Below are 15,567 nucleotides of genomic sequence, written 5' to 3' on the forward strand. Positions count from 1 at the left end.
TACCATATACTGAACTGTTATCAAAATTTATTTTCGGGAACATCAGTAAATGATAATTTGAAGGAATTATTTGAGACTTTTATTACATCTTTTAATAGCATAGTTCTAATTTTTATTTTGCTAGAATGGGTATTCTACATGTAGAAATTAGTAATCATTTACAGACTTTTAAGAACCACTGGTTTTGTATGAAACAGTAAATCTGGCTGAAGATTAGAGTTGAATACTACTGAGTTAAATATTTTATGTGTTTTATGTGAGATTTTGATTGACTCTAACAGCCACAAAAGTGAGAAAGTACCAGTTGTTCTGTTCATGGGTGTAAAACTTGTGTTCCCACCCCCTCCCATTTTCTTACCACATGTTTTTCATGTATTTCTGAACTGCTTGTCATTTTTATTCACAAACTTCAAAAGGCTTTCCTTATACTTGGAGTAGCCGGTTCTAGTACATTTTATGAAAGAGAAAAATAAATACTACCTTATGCAGTTTTGCTTTTTTTCCGGTTTTTAATAACATCTATCCATGATTATTTTTTGAAGAAGGTAGGCATTAAATTTGACTTAGATATCAAGACTGAAATTATAAAGTATGTAAAATTATGTTTTGCCTTTAACGGTATAAATATCATTTGAATATTTTTCTCCTGTAGGTTTTGCAATACAGAGAATAGTTCAATCACATTTTAATGAGAAAAATTGAAGAGACAAGAAAAATGAGTTAATGGTGATATGTAATATGCTGCCATTAAGCATTCTACTTAAAATGCGTGCATTTTAGTTGTTTATGTGAGGTTTTAAGCAAGTTATTTACTATTTTACTATTTTCATTATTCTCATTCTCCCTAAATGCTATCCTTTTTACTTTTTTATTTTATTTTATTTTATTTTATTTTATTTTTTGTATCTTACACGTGACCTCTGACACATTTAGGGAATGAGATGTCTAGAATTATGAAGGTTATGGAGGTCTACAAAAAGGTTAGCACTTGAAGTTCTAATGATTTTCAAAGTGAATTAATTACTTAGATGTAATTAATAGGTCCACTTCCCCCTGCCTTTTTTTTTTTTAACAGACAGTTCAGTTAAGTTTTTTCATGCATTCCAGCTTATTAAAAGTTGCTTTTTCCATTAATACTGCATTTGTCTCATGATTCCTTCTTATTTTTCCGTCTTACTAACCTGAAGAGTCATGTCAATTTACAGAGTACTCCTACATTGAATATAATTTTAGCATTTTTTATAAGCCAGAATCATCATAACGACATCTGTCACATACAAAATAGTGTATCTTATGGTATTGTGGGCCAAATGAAAATTTCTTTAGAATGTAAACCTGAATGAGCTAACGAACCTCTGGGCATTGGTCTCCCTTTCAGGTTTCTCTTAGTTACAGATACATGACAATGTATGTGGCTTGTTAACCAGTATAACATAACATGACTTTAATGATACATTGCCTTTCAGGAAGCCATCACCTGTATTGTTATCAGTAATATTCAAAACATGTATTTTTAAATTTTATATCATGTTAGTCATTGTTACTTTAACCCAAACTTCTTCTTCAGTTAATTTGTTTCTTGAAGTATTACAAATCAGGATAGTGTGTCTTACCATTTGGGGATTGTATAGGTGTTCGTTATACCTCACTTCAGAATCTTTTAATTTTTTTCATTTTTGTTTTTAGAAGATTTCATGTTAGTTCATGAAGTTACCCACTCTTAAGTTCCCCAAGGAATTTGATAAGCCCTGTTTTCTTAGTTTTAAATATTTTTTCATTCAACTCTCTTAATACCTTGTTTATATTTCTCTCATAGTTTGAACCTAAATTTGCCCTATGCTGTAAGCACCAAGCTCCTAGTGCACAGGGACTGTATTTAGTTACATTTGTCAACCCTGAAGTACCTAGCAGAGTACTTTGAATGTAAAATGTGCTTAATAAATGTCAGTTGAATTAATGTTTTATAATGTGTGTGTTGGTGGGGGGGAAACCAGTATTTTACTAACCGCTAAAATATTCCATGCTTATCTTTTTCAAATTTTGTCTCTTCATTCTCTAAGATTGGCTCTGCTTTCCTAAATTACTCTTTAACCCCCAGAAGACATTGAGAAACCTAATAAAGTTCATTATAAAGTGGACTCTTCATCATAAAGTTGACTTTCTAATTGTCACTAACATAGGAAGTATATAAGGTAGATAGACTTAAACATTATATTGACCTAGTTGGTTTAGCACTGCTTTATGATATAATAGGGAAAGCAGGATTTTGTTATCCAAGATCTCCTTGGTTTTTTAAGCAGTCCTTATCAGTTACTAGCTTGTATGACTATTGGAGGATTATTTCTCTAAGCCTTTGTTTCTTTTTTTTCTGAAATCAACATAATAATTTCTTCCTTATAAACCTGAAATGAAGATCAAATAGTATTATACAGTCAGAGCTGTCACTCATTTAAGTATTCGTGTCCTTCTTCATTGTTGTAGTTGGTGCATCTCTCCCTTGTGGCCATCCCTGATCTCTGCAGTCAGTAGCTCTGCTCTCTGCCAGCCTCTTCCGCAGAGCAGCTTTTGCGGTCTCCCTCTTCATCACTGACTAGTAGGCTTTTTCTTATTTCTTGACTCTATCGATTTTGCCTTTTGTCTCTTGTTACTCATTTTTTGTAATGGAGTTTGGTTTTGAGACTTGACCTTCTGGGAGAAAATGCCTTTCCTTTTTGTATTTATTACATAAATATAATAAATATTACAAAAAATATAAACACAATACATATATTTCTTATATGTAGCCTTTTATTAGTAATAGCCTTTGAATCTGTGACCCTGCATAGCCGCTGTCATTCATTGAACTTAACTATCATTTATTGTTTCCTAGGCAAAGCATCACTTATAGGTGGAGAATGCAAACATGAATAAAACATGTTTATTACCTTCCAGGAACTTCTAGTTCTCTGAGAGTGATAGGCATATACTGATAAAAGCATAAGGAAGATTGGTGATAAGTATTGTAATAGAGATGCATATGTAAAAATTAGGGAAAGTAGCTTAGAACAGTGCTGTGTAACAGAAAAAATAATGCAAAACACATAAAATTTTCTAGTAACCACATTTTTTTAAAAAAGATTTTATTTATTAATTTGACAGATAGAGATCACAAGTAGGCAGAGAGGCAGGCAGAGAGAGAGGAGGAAGCAGGCTCCCTGCTGAGCAGAGAGCCAGATGCATGCAGGGCTCCATCCCAGGACCCTGGGATCATGACCTGAGCCGATGGCAGAGGCTTTAACCCACTGAGCCACCCAGGCGCCCCTCTAGTAACCACATTTAAAAAAGCAAAATAAGGGGCGCCTGGATGGCTCAGTGGGTTAAAGCCTCTGCCTTCACCTCAGGTCATGATCTCAGGGTCCTGGGATCGAGCCTCAGGTCGGGCTCTCTGCTCAGCAGGGAGCCTGCTTCCTCCTCTCTCTCTGCCTGCCTCTCTGCCTACTTGTGATCTCTGTCTGTCAAATAAATAAATAAAATCTTTAAAAAAATACGTTATGAAAATATTAAAAAAACAACAACAAAAAGCAAAATAAAATAGGTAAAATGCATCATAAGAATATATTTTATTTAGCTTCATATGTCCATAATAATATTGTTTAAACATGTAATCAGTAATACCAAAAAACTACTGAGATATTTTACATTTTATTTCATATTAAAGGTCTTCAAAATTCAGCCTATATGTTATACTTACAGCTTAGAGTGATCACATTATCCTCATTTTCCTGGGACTTTCCTGATTTTAGCACCAGAAGCTCCTTATGCCAGAGACCCCCTCAGTCCTATGCAAATCCAGGATGGTTTGTTAGCCTATATTTATCTCAACTTGGGTTTCATTTAGATTTGATTAGATGTACAATTAAGAAAATAGATTTCTTTACTCAGAGTGCTCCATGCTGAAAAATTCTCTACTAACCAAATGAGTATCACTTTTTTTTTTTTTTAAGATTTTATTTATTTATTTGACAGACAGAGACCACAAGTAGGCAGAGAGGCAGGCAGAGAGAGAGGAGGAAGCAGACTCTCCGAGGAGCAGAGGGCCCGACGTGGGGCTCGATCCCAGGACCCTGGGATCATGACCTGAGCTGAAGGCAGAGGCTTTAACCCACTGAGCCACCCAGGCGCCCCGAGTATCACTTTTTAACTTCAAATTCATTAAAACAAAATTTAAAATTTAGTTTTTCAGTCACATTAGCTATATTTGTAGTATAATAGCTACATACTGCTAGTAGTTACCTTTCTTCGATAGTACAAGTTTAGAGTACTCAAAGTATGAGGACTTTGTTTATGAAACAAGCATTTTAAACTATAATAGAGTATCATTATATTTATGTAAATCATATATAAAGCATCATGTTTCAATTATGATAGTCTTTGTCTTTCAAAATACTCTGTATACTATGTATTTTTCTTTTTTGTTCCTTTAAGTATTTGGGGGCTTTGTTTTCAACTGCAGTTAAATTACTTGGAAGCCCTTTTTCTATATCAGGGCTTGCTTTTCAGCTTTCTTAGGTGGGCCTAGAACAGCTGATTTGGCTCCACTGCTGAGGATTTTACTTGATATTCTGTGTGTTTTGAGGTCTGTCTACTCTGGCTGGTGGGAACCAAACTATTGCTGGCCCTGTGTAAGCTCTGGGTGTTGTTATGCCTGCTGGTGGTCTTTTCTTGGCCTCTCAATTTTCCTCATGCACATATGCTTATCAGAATTCAGCTCAAGGACTCAGCCAAAGACCCTCTGCAAATATCTAGAGTACTCTGTCGTGCTTTCCTATCCAGTAGTCTGCCGCATGAATTCTAGCCATCTGACTGCTCCAGACTCTGTCTTCTCAACTCAGGGAGATTGCCAGGCTGTATTTGGGTACCCTCTCTGCACTGCAACCTGAAAACTCTCCAGGCATTAAGTTGAGTTTAATCATTTCTACCCTCGGTGATCACTGCCGCACACTGCCTATCTAAATACCATCATTTCACATAGTTCGTCCTTTCCTTTTTGGTTGTTTGAGTTAGGAAGACAGATCTTTTCTGTGCTACTCCATTAATGCTAGAAGCAAAAGTGAGTCCAACACTATTTCTTTTAATCATGTATTTGTAAATAGCATATGGTTGAAAATCATACTTTTTTCCCTTCATGTTTAAGATTTGCCCATAAAGTTCAAATATTATTTTGTAGCCTTTACAAAATCACAAGTTAGCCACTAATGAAAAAAATAACTTGATATCCAAATGTTTGATACAGTAGAATGGGACATCTGTGTCTGTATTTAGTTTAAGTATATATTATATAATTGATGTAATTTAAAAATTAATCAAAAAATTAATTTTTTATAGACTGAAAGTAATCATGATACAGCGCTAACACTGGCCTGTGCTGGTGGTCATGAAGAACTGGTACAAACACTGCTAGAGAGAGGAGCTAGTATTGAGCACCGAGACAAGAAAGGTAGGGCTTACTTTTGTTAATGTTTTTTCTGGAATATTTGTGTTCTGTGAAGAAATACTACTTCTAGCCCTGTTGTGATAGATATAATGAAAAACAGTGTGTTTTTTTTTGTTTTTTGTTTTTTTTTTTTTTTTTTTTTGCTTAACATGTAGTGAGAAGATCATTTTTTTCCAGGTTTTACTCCACTTATCTTGGCTGCCACCGCTGGTCATGTTGGTGTTGTGGAAATATTGCTGGACAATGGTGCAGACATTGAAGCCCAGTCAGAAAGAACCAAGGACACACCATTATCTTTGGCTTGTTCTGGGGGGAGACAGGAGGTAACATTTTCCCCAGTGTAATATCTGTCCCATCTGTTTAGCAAACACATATTTTAACTTAATATCATTTGATGGGAATAATGGATTGACATCTGGATTTATCACAGTAACTGTCCTTTTGCTAATAGGTCATAATTTCAAACACTGTGTTAGCATACGCCATTGTTTCTGAAAAGTCACATCTATTACTATGTTTTTCTAAAAGTAGTACCTGCCATGGGAATTCCTTTGTGTTGCATTCAGGCTAAGGGAGTGATTAAGCCATTTCAAATCAAATCAGTAAACTCCTGCTAAGCAGGGACTATATTCACTTGTATTTTTCTATCCCAGAGTACCTGGCATGAAAGGTGCTTAAGCTCAGCCTCTATTGCTCTCGGTGTATAAGATTAGTAGGGAATCAAGAGCATTCAATTTTTAGTTGTTCTTTTCATTTTTCCCCACTCCTCAACTCTGAAAGAAAGATTCTCAGATGAGATTATATGACCTTTTCATTTTTTAAGTAGGGTAGAACCGCTGGTGTGATCAGGTGTAGGCCCAAGAATTTATAGCCTATACCCATGTATGTCTTCTTCTGGCATTTAATGATCAGCTGGGCAACCTAATTTTTTTAAATCCATTTTTTAAATCTAGTTGTAAGGGTTTTGATTAGCCAGTTGTGCTGTCTCTGTGTACTGGCAACTTCTCAATTAGGGTATTGTTGAATCTTAGATTTAAGAAGTATCCTAGATCATGCAGGTCGTTTTCTTACTCAGCTTAAAAATGTTTTACCTTTTTTTTTTTCACCATCCTGTTACAAAGTTTTCCTGTTTATCAAGCCTGAGTTATGCCTTCCCTAAGTTTCCCCACTATTCTTAATTCTGTTCTTTGAATTAATGTTAAGAGGTTTATATCCTCTTGTATCTATAGATATTTGAGTCTCTGCCAGTTACCTAAAGCGTGTTCTGTTATTTTGATTATTAGCTTGAAGATACCTTTTCTAAATCTCTCACCAGGCTGTTCTACCATTTTGTCCATATCCCTCCTGAAATATTATGTCTAAAATTATTCTGGCCAATGAAGTGGTAGATTATTACCTCCCTGTTTGTGCACCTTAAACTGCCCCCCACCCCGCCGCCCTTTGCCTGTCATATCAGGTTATATTGAACTTGAATCAGCTAAACCCATTAGAGTTTTCAGTAAACTAGAAGATAAAAGTTCTTTAAGAGATAGAATAATTCTTGCACAGAAAGAATGAAAAATCTAATAAAATGGTACATGAATAGAAAGATAGAAGTTAGTGATCCTTTATCTTGTGGATTAAAAAGAATTGGAGCCTAGTGATAATACAGTTGTTTTTTGTTTTACTTTTTCTTTCTTTCCCATAAAATTTTTGCTTTGGCCAATTTGTAGTTTTTAAATATATGATTTTTGCTCCTTTATATTTGGAGTAGATCGTTATATGTGTGGACGGTTAGATGCACTTGTTTCTACAGATGTTCTGCATAGGAGACAACAAAGAACCTGTCTCTGCTATGCTCTTCCTTCTGGTTGATAATGTGAATACATTTGTATCATTTTTCCCCCTGTATTTCACAGTAGAGGTGATTGGTATATTAAAAGAATTTTAACCCAAATGATAGGAAGTAAGACAGTAAAAAAGCTGCTTGATTTGGTACATCAGAAAGTGTGGAGATCTCCATTAATCTCAAATTGAACGTTATGGCAGAACTTTTTAAAATTAATAATAACATTAAATTGAAAAACTTAGTTGGAAATGTAAAGGCTTAAGGTTTTAGAATATAAAACCAAAATTTTGGTTTTAGAATATAATGAAAGTAAAATTTTGATTTAACTGAAATTTTCAATCATTATATAGCTTGAAATAATTATTGTTTTATATGATAAGAAATTTTTCAATGTTAAAAAGAAATCAGTTGGTTCCATTCCTTTCAAAGCAATTTTAAAGCCTATAGCATACTATAATCTTTATATATTCTTACTAAAATGTAACAAATGAGGTTGTAACAGATATAGAAGTCTTTTAGGGTAATAATTTTGCCTATAACATTCTGTTGTTTTGATTTGGTGTCATTGGAACAGTTAAGTATTTTGAAGTTATTAAACAGTGGAAACTCATTTTACTATAAAATCACAAACTAATTTATATTGAGTGTTTATTACTTTCTGGGAATAGACCATTCCCTTTGAGAGATAACTAAGGTCAGTTATCTTTGCATAATGGAATTAATAACTTTAGAAATTTGATTAGGGTTTTTTACTTTCTTGTTTAAGGGACTCTCTATAAAATAAAACAGCATAATGCCATTTTTTGGTCTTGTTTTTCATAACCTTGTCACATAAGCCATCTAGTGTTACTGGCTCTAAAAGCAAAAAAGTGATGGATAGAAGTCATAATCTAAAATTGGTCATAGCTTTATTCAAATGAATAAAGTTTCAGCTTATATGTTAAGACAAAGCACTGTTCATTAACATTATTTGTTATTTCCCAGTTAGTATTTTAGGATATTTTACTAGTACTAAGAGCAAGGTATGAGCTCTGATCTTGGGTAGTCTAACTTTTCTCTGCCTCATTTGCAAAATGAAGGTGAAAATACTTGTTCCTCTGTCAAAGAGTTGTTTTGTGCATTAAATGGCATAATGGACGAAAGATGCCAATAAGTACTTCAATAAATGGTGACCAGTTTTTAGCTATCAGGGAATGCAAATTAAGATCCCAGTGGGTTACCACCACATAGCCCAACGACAATGGCTAAAATGATAAAGACCGGCAATGCTTAATCTTGCCCAGGATGTGGAGCAGTCAGGACTCGCTTATTATTTGTGGGGGTGTAAATGGTACAATGACTTTCAGAAAAGGTCTGGTAATTTCTTATAAAACTAAACATATACCCAGAAATTCTACTACTAGATAGAGCCCATGAGCAGTGAAAATATATTACTGAAAGAATAGCAACTTTATTCAAAATTCCCAAAAACTAGAGACTGTAAAGGTAGTCACCAGTAGGAGAATAGATAAACTGTAGTATATTTGTATGATGAAATGCTATGCAGTACACAGAAATGACTCTCAAACACTGTGATTTCATCTATTTGAAGATCTAAGATAGATGTAGATAAAAATAGGCTATAGGTGGGATTGACTGAGGAAGAGACATGAGTAAATAACAGGGATTTAAATAACATCAGCTTTATGCATTTGTCAGTATTCTGTAAATGTACACTGAAGTTTTGAGCATTTGCTGTAAGTTAGAAAATTTTCCCCCAAAATTTGAAAACAAGTAATATTCTAATAATGATACATACGTTGATGTATTTAAGGAAATTGCAGCTCTCTACAATTTACTTTGAAATGAAATGTATCAAAAAACGGACAAATAGATATGATAAAGTAAGTGTAGTAGAATATTAATGGTAGAATATAGGTAATGAGTATGTGTAAATTTATTAAACTTTTCTGTATGTTTAAAATTTTTCATAATAAAATGTTAGGAAAAAATTAAGCATTAGCTTTATTCCAAGTTTTTAAACATTTAGTTATTGGTTATAAATTTAAAAAAAAAATACTTTAAAGAGGGGCACCTGGCTGGCCTAGTCAGTAGAGCATGAGACTCTTGATCTCAGGGTTGTAAGTCTGAGGCCCACGTTGGGTGTAGAGATTACTAAAAATTAAAGAATAAAATCTTAAAAATATATCATAAAGACCCTTACATATATAAATGAAAAAAATCTTATTTTACTGCTATGTGATAGAGTAACAGAAATAGTAATTTTTAAAATGCATTGCACAACAACACACTGAGATCCAGACCTTGCATGAACACACCGTCATTTTAACAATTTCAAAATGGATTTTAATTGAGAAGCTAGCTTACTGTTGCTTCTAAGAATTCTTGCTATCGTTTGAATCTAATTTTGTGCAAAGGATTAAAAAAGGACTTTCCTGTTTTTTTCTTCTACGATATATCAGAAAAATAAAGAAATCAGAAACGGACACCTTGCAAATTGTTTCACCATAAGAAGAAAACACAGCTTTTCCTCTTTTCTTTTCAGGTGGTGGAGCTATTGTTAGCTCGAGGGGCAAACAAAGAGCACAGGAATGTTTCTGATTACACACCTCTAAGCCTGGCTGCTTCTGGTGGCTATGTGAACATTATCAAAATATTACTAAATGCAGGAGCTGAGATTAATTCTAGGCAAGTTTTATTCTCTCTCTATAAGCGCCTTAAGAGTGTTATGATAAGCTATTTGTAGAACACTTATATTTTTAATGCAATATTTAGGAAATGCCTTCATTACAAATTTAGAATCCAAACTGTTGGGAGATTTTTAATTTTATTTAAATACTTAAAACTATTGATATAAACTTGAAAAAACATCACTTACTGTATTTCTAATGGTACTAAAAGTAAACACAGTTTTCTTAGGAGTTTTTATTAAGAAATTTTATTTTTTTATTAAGAAAGTATATGCTTTAGGATGGAAAATCTATCATAATAATAACTTAATATTTAATAATCACTTTTCAGTCCAAGTCATTATGTTGAATGAGATACAGGAAGTATTCTAGTTCTAAGGTGGTAAAAAATTTCTAATGGAGTCCTGGTCATATCTCACAGACATACTAGGGCTGAGAAAAATTATTTTAAATAATCCTGCAAAACAAAGAATCTTAAATAAATCCTGAAATAGAATTCTATAGAAATTTATATTCTTTACCTTTGTTCTCCCCATACCTCCACCCCCAGAACTGGTAGCAAATTGGGCATTTCTCCTCTGATGTTAGCAGCTATGAATGGGCACACAGCTGCTGTTAAGCTCCTGTTAGACATGGGCTCTGACATAAATGCTCAAATAGAAACCAATCGGAACACTGCCCTTACTTTAGCCTGCTTCCAAGGAAGAACTGAAGTGGTTAGTCTTCTGCTTGATAGAAAAGCAAATGTGGAACACAGAGCTAAGGTAAGAAAAAGTCCGAGATTTATACATGGATTTATTGCTTCAGTATTTAAGGTGTACAGTAGCATTATGCTAATTATAATTTTAGTATTTTCTGGTAACATGTCTTATATGTATTTAATCAGAAATCATTCTGTGTACTCAAGCATTCTTGAAAATACCTCAGTAATAAATTTTTATAGGTAATAATGACATTAGGGTTATTAGCTAGAAAATACATAGTATTATGAAAGAGAAAAGAGGAAGCATTTATTAGCACCAGTTATGCCAAATGCTTGCATCTTACACAGTTTTTTTTTTTCCACAATAAATTGGCATCATGTAGGATATTGTTCAGTAGATCACACTGTAACTCAGGCTGGTGGTGTCAGTGCTGAAATTTAGTTATGAATTTTCGCAATAACTATATCATGTTGCTCCCCAGATTGTTCTTTAAACATTTTAGCTCTTTTCAGTCTCTTATGTGGTGGTGGTGTTGTTTTCACTAAACCTAGACTGGCCTCACACCGCTAATGGAAGCTGCCTCTGGTGGATATGCAGAGGTGGGCCGAGTTCTTTTGGATAAAGGTGCTGATGTTAATGCCCCTCCAGTGCCCTCTTCGAGAGATACAGCTTTAACCATAGCAGCAGATAAAGGGCATTATAAATTCTGTGAGCTTCTCATTGGCAGGTATGATGTTATCATACTCTTCATACATGACTGTGTGTACCAGTGATTACTATTCTGTCTGGTTATATTGTACTATTAAAAAAGCAAATGTGATTACTTCCTCCGTGAACTACAAGTGCATGTTTTGTTTTATTTTTAAACCTACTTCTTTTATTTCCCACCTATCCAGAGTTACATTTCATTGTCTGATTTATTTCAGTATAACCTAAAAATACTTCTTTTCTTCCTATCTTGGGTGTGTATATACTCTTAAAGCACTATAATAAGCTGTTTGAACATCCAGCTGTTGTCACCCATGTTCACATCTCCCATACAGTTTGAGTTTTCGAAAAAGAGTATCACTTGAAATCTTAAAAGATTAGCAGTAATCTTAAAATTAAATTAAAATCTTAAAAATCTTAAAAGTCTAGCAGTAATCTAAAGTTTATTGTTGATTTCCCTGAAAGTTTTTCATTTGTCTTGTTTGGTTAAATAACAGTGAGGGCTTTTAAGTGACAGTTGTAGAACTGTTCAAGATATCAGACAATCCAGGAGAATTTCTCCTTTCAGTCACTCAGAAGTTGCCTGCCAGTCTTCCGTAGATACTTGTCCGCTTAATTGGATTTCCTGCTTTAACAGTCTTAAAGACATTTGCATGGTGTTCTAAGCAATAGTATTTAGTAGTGGCTCTGTCACCTGTTATTCACCTTGAGTCTTACCATGTTGCCCACCGTGTGCTAAACCTGCATGTTATTTTTAGATTCATTCTTTTCCAAAGCCACGTAATACAAATACATGCATACAAGTAACCTGAAATAGATAAAAGTGCCTTGTAGGATACTGTTTGTGTCTCTTGCATACTGTTTATTTAATGTATTGATTATGCTGTTAACAGGAAGTACTTTTATTTTTTACTAAATAAAATTCACATTTTCTCAGGATTGAAACTTGGAATTATGCAGTCACTATTTTTAAGATTAAAAAAGCAATTATTAGTATGTTACTATTTTTTAAATTTGATGATTACAAATTCTTCATAATTTTGAGAGAAACATGGATTTTCATCCCTCAATAATATAAATAATTTTTCACTTTATAGAATATTTTGCCTAAGTTTATAGTTGATTTCATTGTAAACAGTGACATACGTGTCATTCATCTAGGGGAGCTCACATTGATGTACGTAACAAGAAGGGGAACACTCCGCTGTGGCTAGCCGCAAACGGCGGACATCTTGACGTGGTTCAGTTACTGGTGCAAGCAGGCGCGGACGTGGACGCGGCGGACAACCGCAAGATAACTCCTCTTATGGCGGCGTTTAGGAAGGTAGAATTCTTTCATCCTCATTCGCTTGAAGGTTTTTCACTTAGGCTAAAAGGCATATAGTTTAGTGATCACTGAAGACTCTTACTTTAGGATCTGACAGTAGTGACGAACGCGATAAAATACTATGCAAATAAACACTGATGTGTTTCTGTGTTGATGGCAAAACTGGAAAGGTAGATACAGGTATCCCAGAAAAACCTTTAATGCTGATATTGATAAATAAAGCTAAGTAAACTTGTGAAGAGTTGTTCTAAGTGGTATTTTCAAAATCTAGTTGCAAACTTAATCTTTCGCAAGATGTAAATCCAATTAAGAGTAATTACTCATGGATGGATGTTTTCTTATAAAGTACAGCAGGGAAAAATTAACTTAAATTGATTTGTTTATAATCACTTGCTTTAATTACTAGGGAATTAAATAATGAAATAAATAATGAAAACCCAGCTACCAGTATTTTGAAATGACTGAATATCGAATGAACTGCATTCAGAAATAGAAATAAATTTTGTGAAAGAGAAATTTTTTTTCTCTTCCTGTAATGCATAGCACAGAGTTATGTATAATTTCATTTAATGTTTTTGTTGGTCTCTTAAATACAGTTTAAATTTGTTACTGGGAAAACTGGGTTACTATTTTAGAGTTTATAATTTTGAGTTTTATCATTTTGAGACAGGTAGGTAAAATCCCTTGCTAGATTGCCAGTTATTTGTTGTATTGAAAACTCCTAACATAAAATTGCAAAAACTCATCTTTCTCCCTTTTGTCTTTTAATTCTCTCTGGCTCCTATACTTTATACCACCTCTTCCCTAGGTATTCTAGACTACCTAGACACTGACTCTGTATGTTTTTTTCCCCACCAGTCAAACTTACGCTTTATCATTGACTATCTGCTTCTTCTCCAAGCAAGCTAACATATATGGTTATCAAGTTAATCTTCCTAACTTCTCCACTATGTTAGTATCCTCTTCTAGAGCCTTTTCCTTTTTTGTCATCCTTTGAAATCCAGTCTTAGTTTGTTATTCAGAGCCACCATAAATCTAGTGCTCTTCAAGTTCATCTCCCATTATGAGTCCCTGATATGGAGAGTCTTCTCCTTGCTTGGTCTTTTCATTGTTGCTGTCTCTCACATCACCTTTGTTCTCATCTCAGAAATCTCATGTCTTTCCTCATTTTCAGAGTTATTCATTCTTTGGGTATCGTTTAAATCTCCCCTTCTGCAGAAACTCTTCCAGTCCTATTTGAGCTCACAGTAAGATACTTAATCTCCTAAAAGTTGTAGAATTTCTGCCGTCTGTTATTTTTGTCATTCATTTTGACTAAAATTACCTTGTAATTATTACTCTAACATGCATATATCTTATCTTTCCAGATAGACTTAGTTCCTTAAGAACAGTGTTTGTATTCATTCCATTTTTTTTAGTACCTTACCGTGTGCAGCTGTAATGGTTGGGATAGTACACTGTACAGAGAGCAGCACTTGTACTTTTTAAATGTAGAATTTAATTGGGGAGGTAAGAGCCACACACAAAGTTAGGTAACTGTGTGAGTGTCCCATATAATTTAAATAATATAGAAGTGTTGGTGAGATATCAAGGAATGATGCAAATGGCATTGAACTATTCATTAGTTCAATTATCATCAGATAGGAATATTTGAAAAAGATAGGGAGAGATAGAAAAATATACTAAACATGGTCTGTTTAACTGGACTGGCTAATTTGTAGGTGTTGTGTTCAGAGAGTCATAGTGTAGACTGGATAAAGTTAGAGTCTCTTGAGCACTGGTCTAATGATTTTGAGCTTAGTGAACTGTGTTACGGTGAATCTTATAATCATAGCTCATGCTTTAGGAAAGTGTATTTTATTCCTTTTACACTTCTAGTACAGTGCTGTACATTGTTTTTATATGAAAGAACAAAATTGTTATTTCTACTCTTTTAACGCTTAAATTAGGATGCTCACTTATGAAGTAGCTAGAAACAAATGAGGTTTTGTTTTTGTCTTTTTCTTTCAGAAAAAAAAACTTTATTCTTCATACTGATTTTTTTTTTTTTTTTTTATTCATTGTTGTTTAGAATTTTAGGTCAGGTTTTTCTGTACTTGGGAGGGTGGGATGAAGATGAACAGTATAGATTTAACTTAACAGAACCAGAGTCTGTCTCTTTTTCATTTACAGTGCAAATAATATCTAATTAAGACTTTATTTTGTGGCACTGATGCCAAAGTAACCTTAGATAAGACAGACTGTAGGTATACTGAATCCTCTTAGAATCTGTTTTCAATCTGACATTGGTATCTATTTTTTAGGGTCATGTGAAGGTGGTGCGCTACTTAGTCAAAGAAGTCAATCAGTTTCCATCAGATTCTGAATGTATGAGATACATAGCAACCATCACTGATAAGGTAATACACTGATTAAACTCATCCCACTCTATGAGCTAGCGATCCCATTTGGTTATACATACACACACATATACACACCTATGTGTGTGTCTCCCACTAAGAAAAAAGCCTTAGTCTAAGCAATAATGTGTGGCTTATAGCAGTTTTCATTTATCTAGTATTTGAGAATGAACTTCTCTGTTTCAAAGATACTTCAGATTATTTACTTACCTAAAGAAGCACTAAAACTTTCTCTAATAGAATTTTATTTTTTAATAGTACTTGAACTAATTAAATTTTTATGTAAACACTAAACAGTCTAAAGCAAATATTGTTGTTATTCATCATTATTATAATTTACGTATATGTTTATCCAAACTGATAATCTCTTCTGAGAGGAACAAGCCCAGTAGTTGTTTTTTTTTTTTTTTTTTTAAATACCTAAACAAAACTGAGCAT

At 33.7% G+C, this 15,567-nt stretch overlaps 1 protein-coding gene across 1 annotated transcript in view; it reads left to right on the top strand.

Annotated features, from left to right (window-relative positions):
- Positions 1 to 15,567, top strand: part of LOC111148942 (ankyrin repeat domain 17) — a 165,788-nt gene that overhangs the window by 115,723 nt on the left and 34,498 nt on the right. The window contains 7 exon segments of the mRNA XM_022505772.1: positions 5,365 to 5,476; positions 5,651 to 5,796; positions 9,847 to 9,989; positions 10,542 to 10,755; positions 11,247 to 11,422; positions 12,565 to 12,727; positions 15,034 to 15,129. Coding sequence (XP_022361480.1) covers positions 5,365 to 5,476; positions 5,651 to 5,796; positions 9,847 to 9,989; positions 10,542 to 10,755; positions 11,247 to 11,422; positions 12,565 to 12,727; positions 15,034 to 15,129 — 1,050 coding nt within the window.

The sequence above is a fragment of the Enhydra lutris genome, unplaced genomic scaffold (assembly GCF_002288905.1).
Source record: "Enhydra lutris kenyoni isolate GAN:26980312 unplaced genomic scaffold, ASM228890v2 scaffoldscaffold21, whole genome shotgun sequence".
Taxonomy (NCBI): Eukaryota; Metazoa; Chordata; class Mammalia; order Carnivora; family Mustelidae; genus Enhydra; species Enhydra lutris.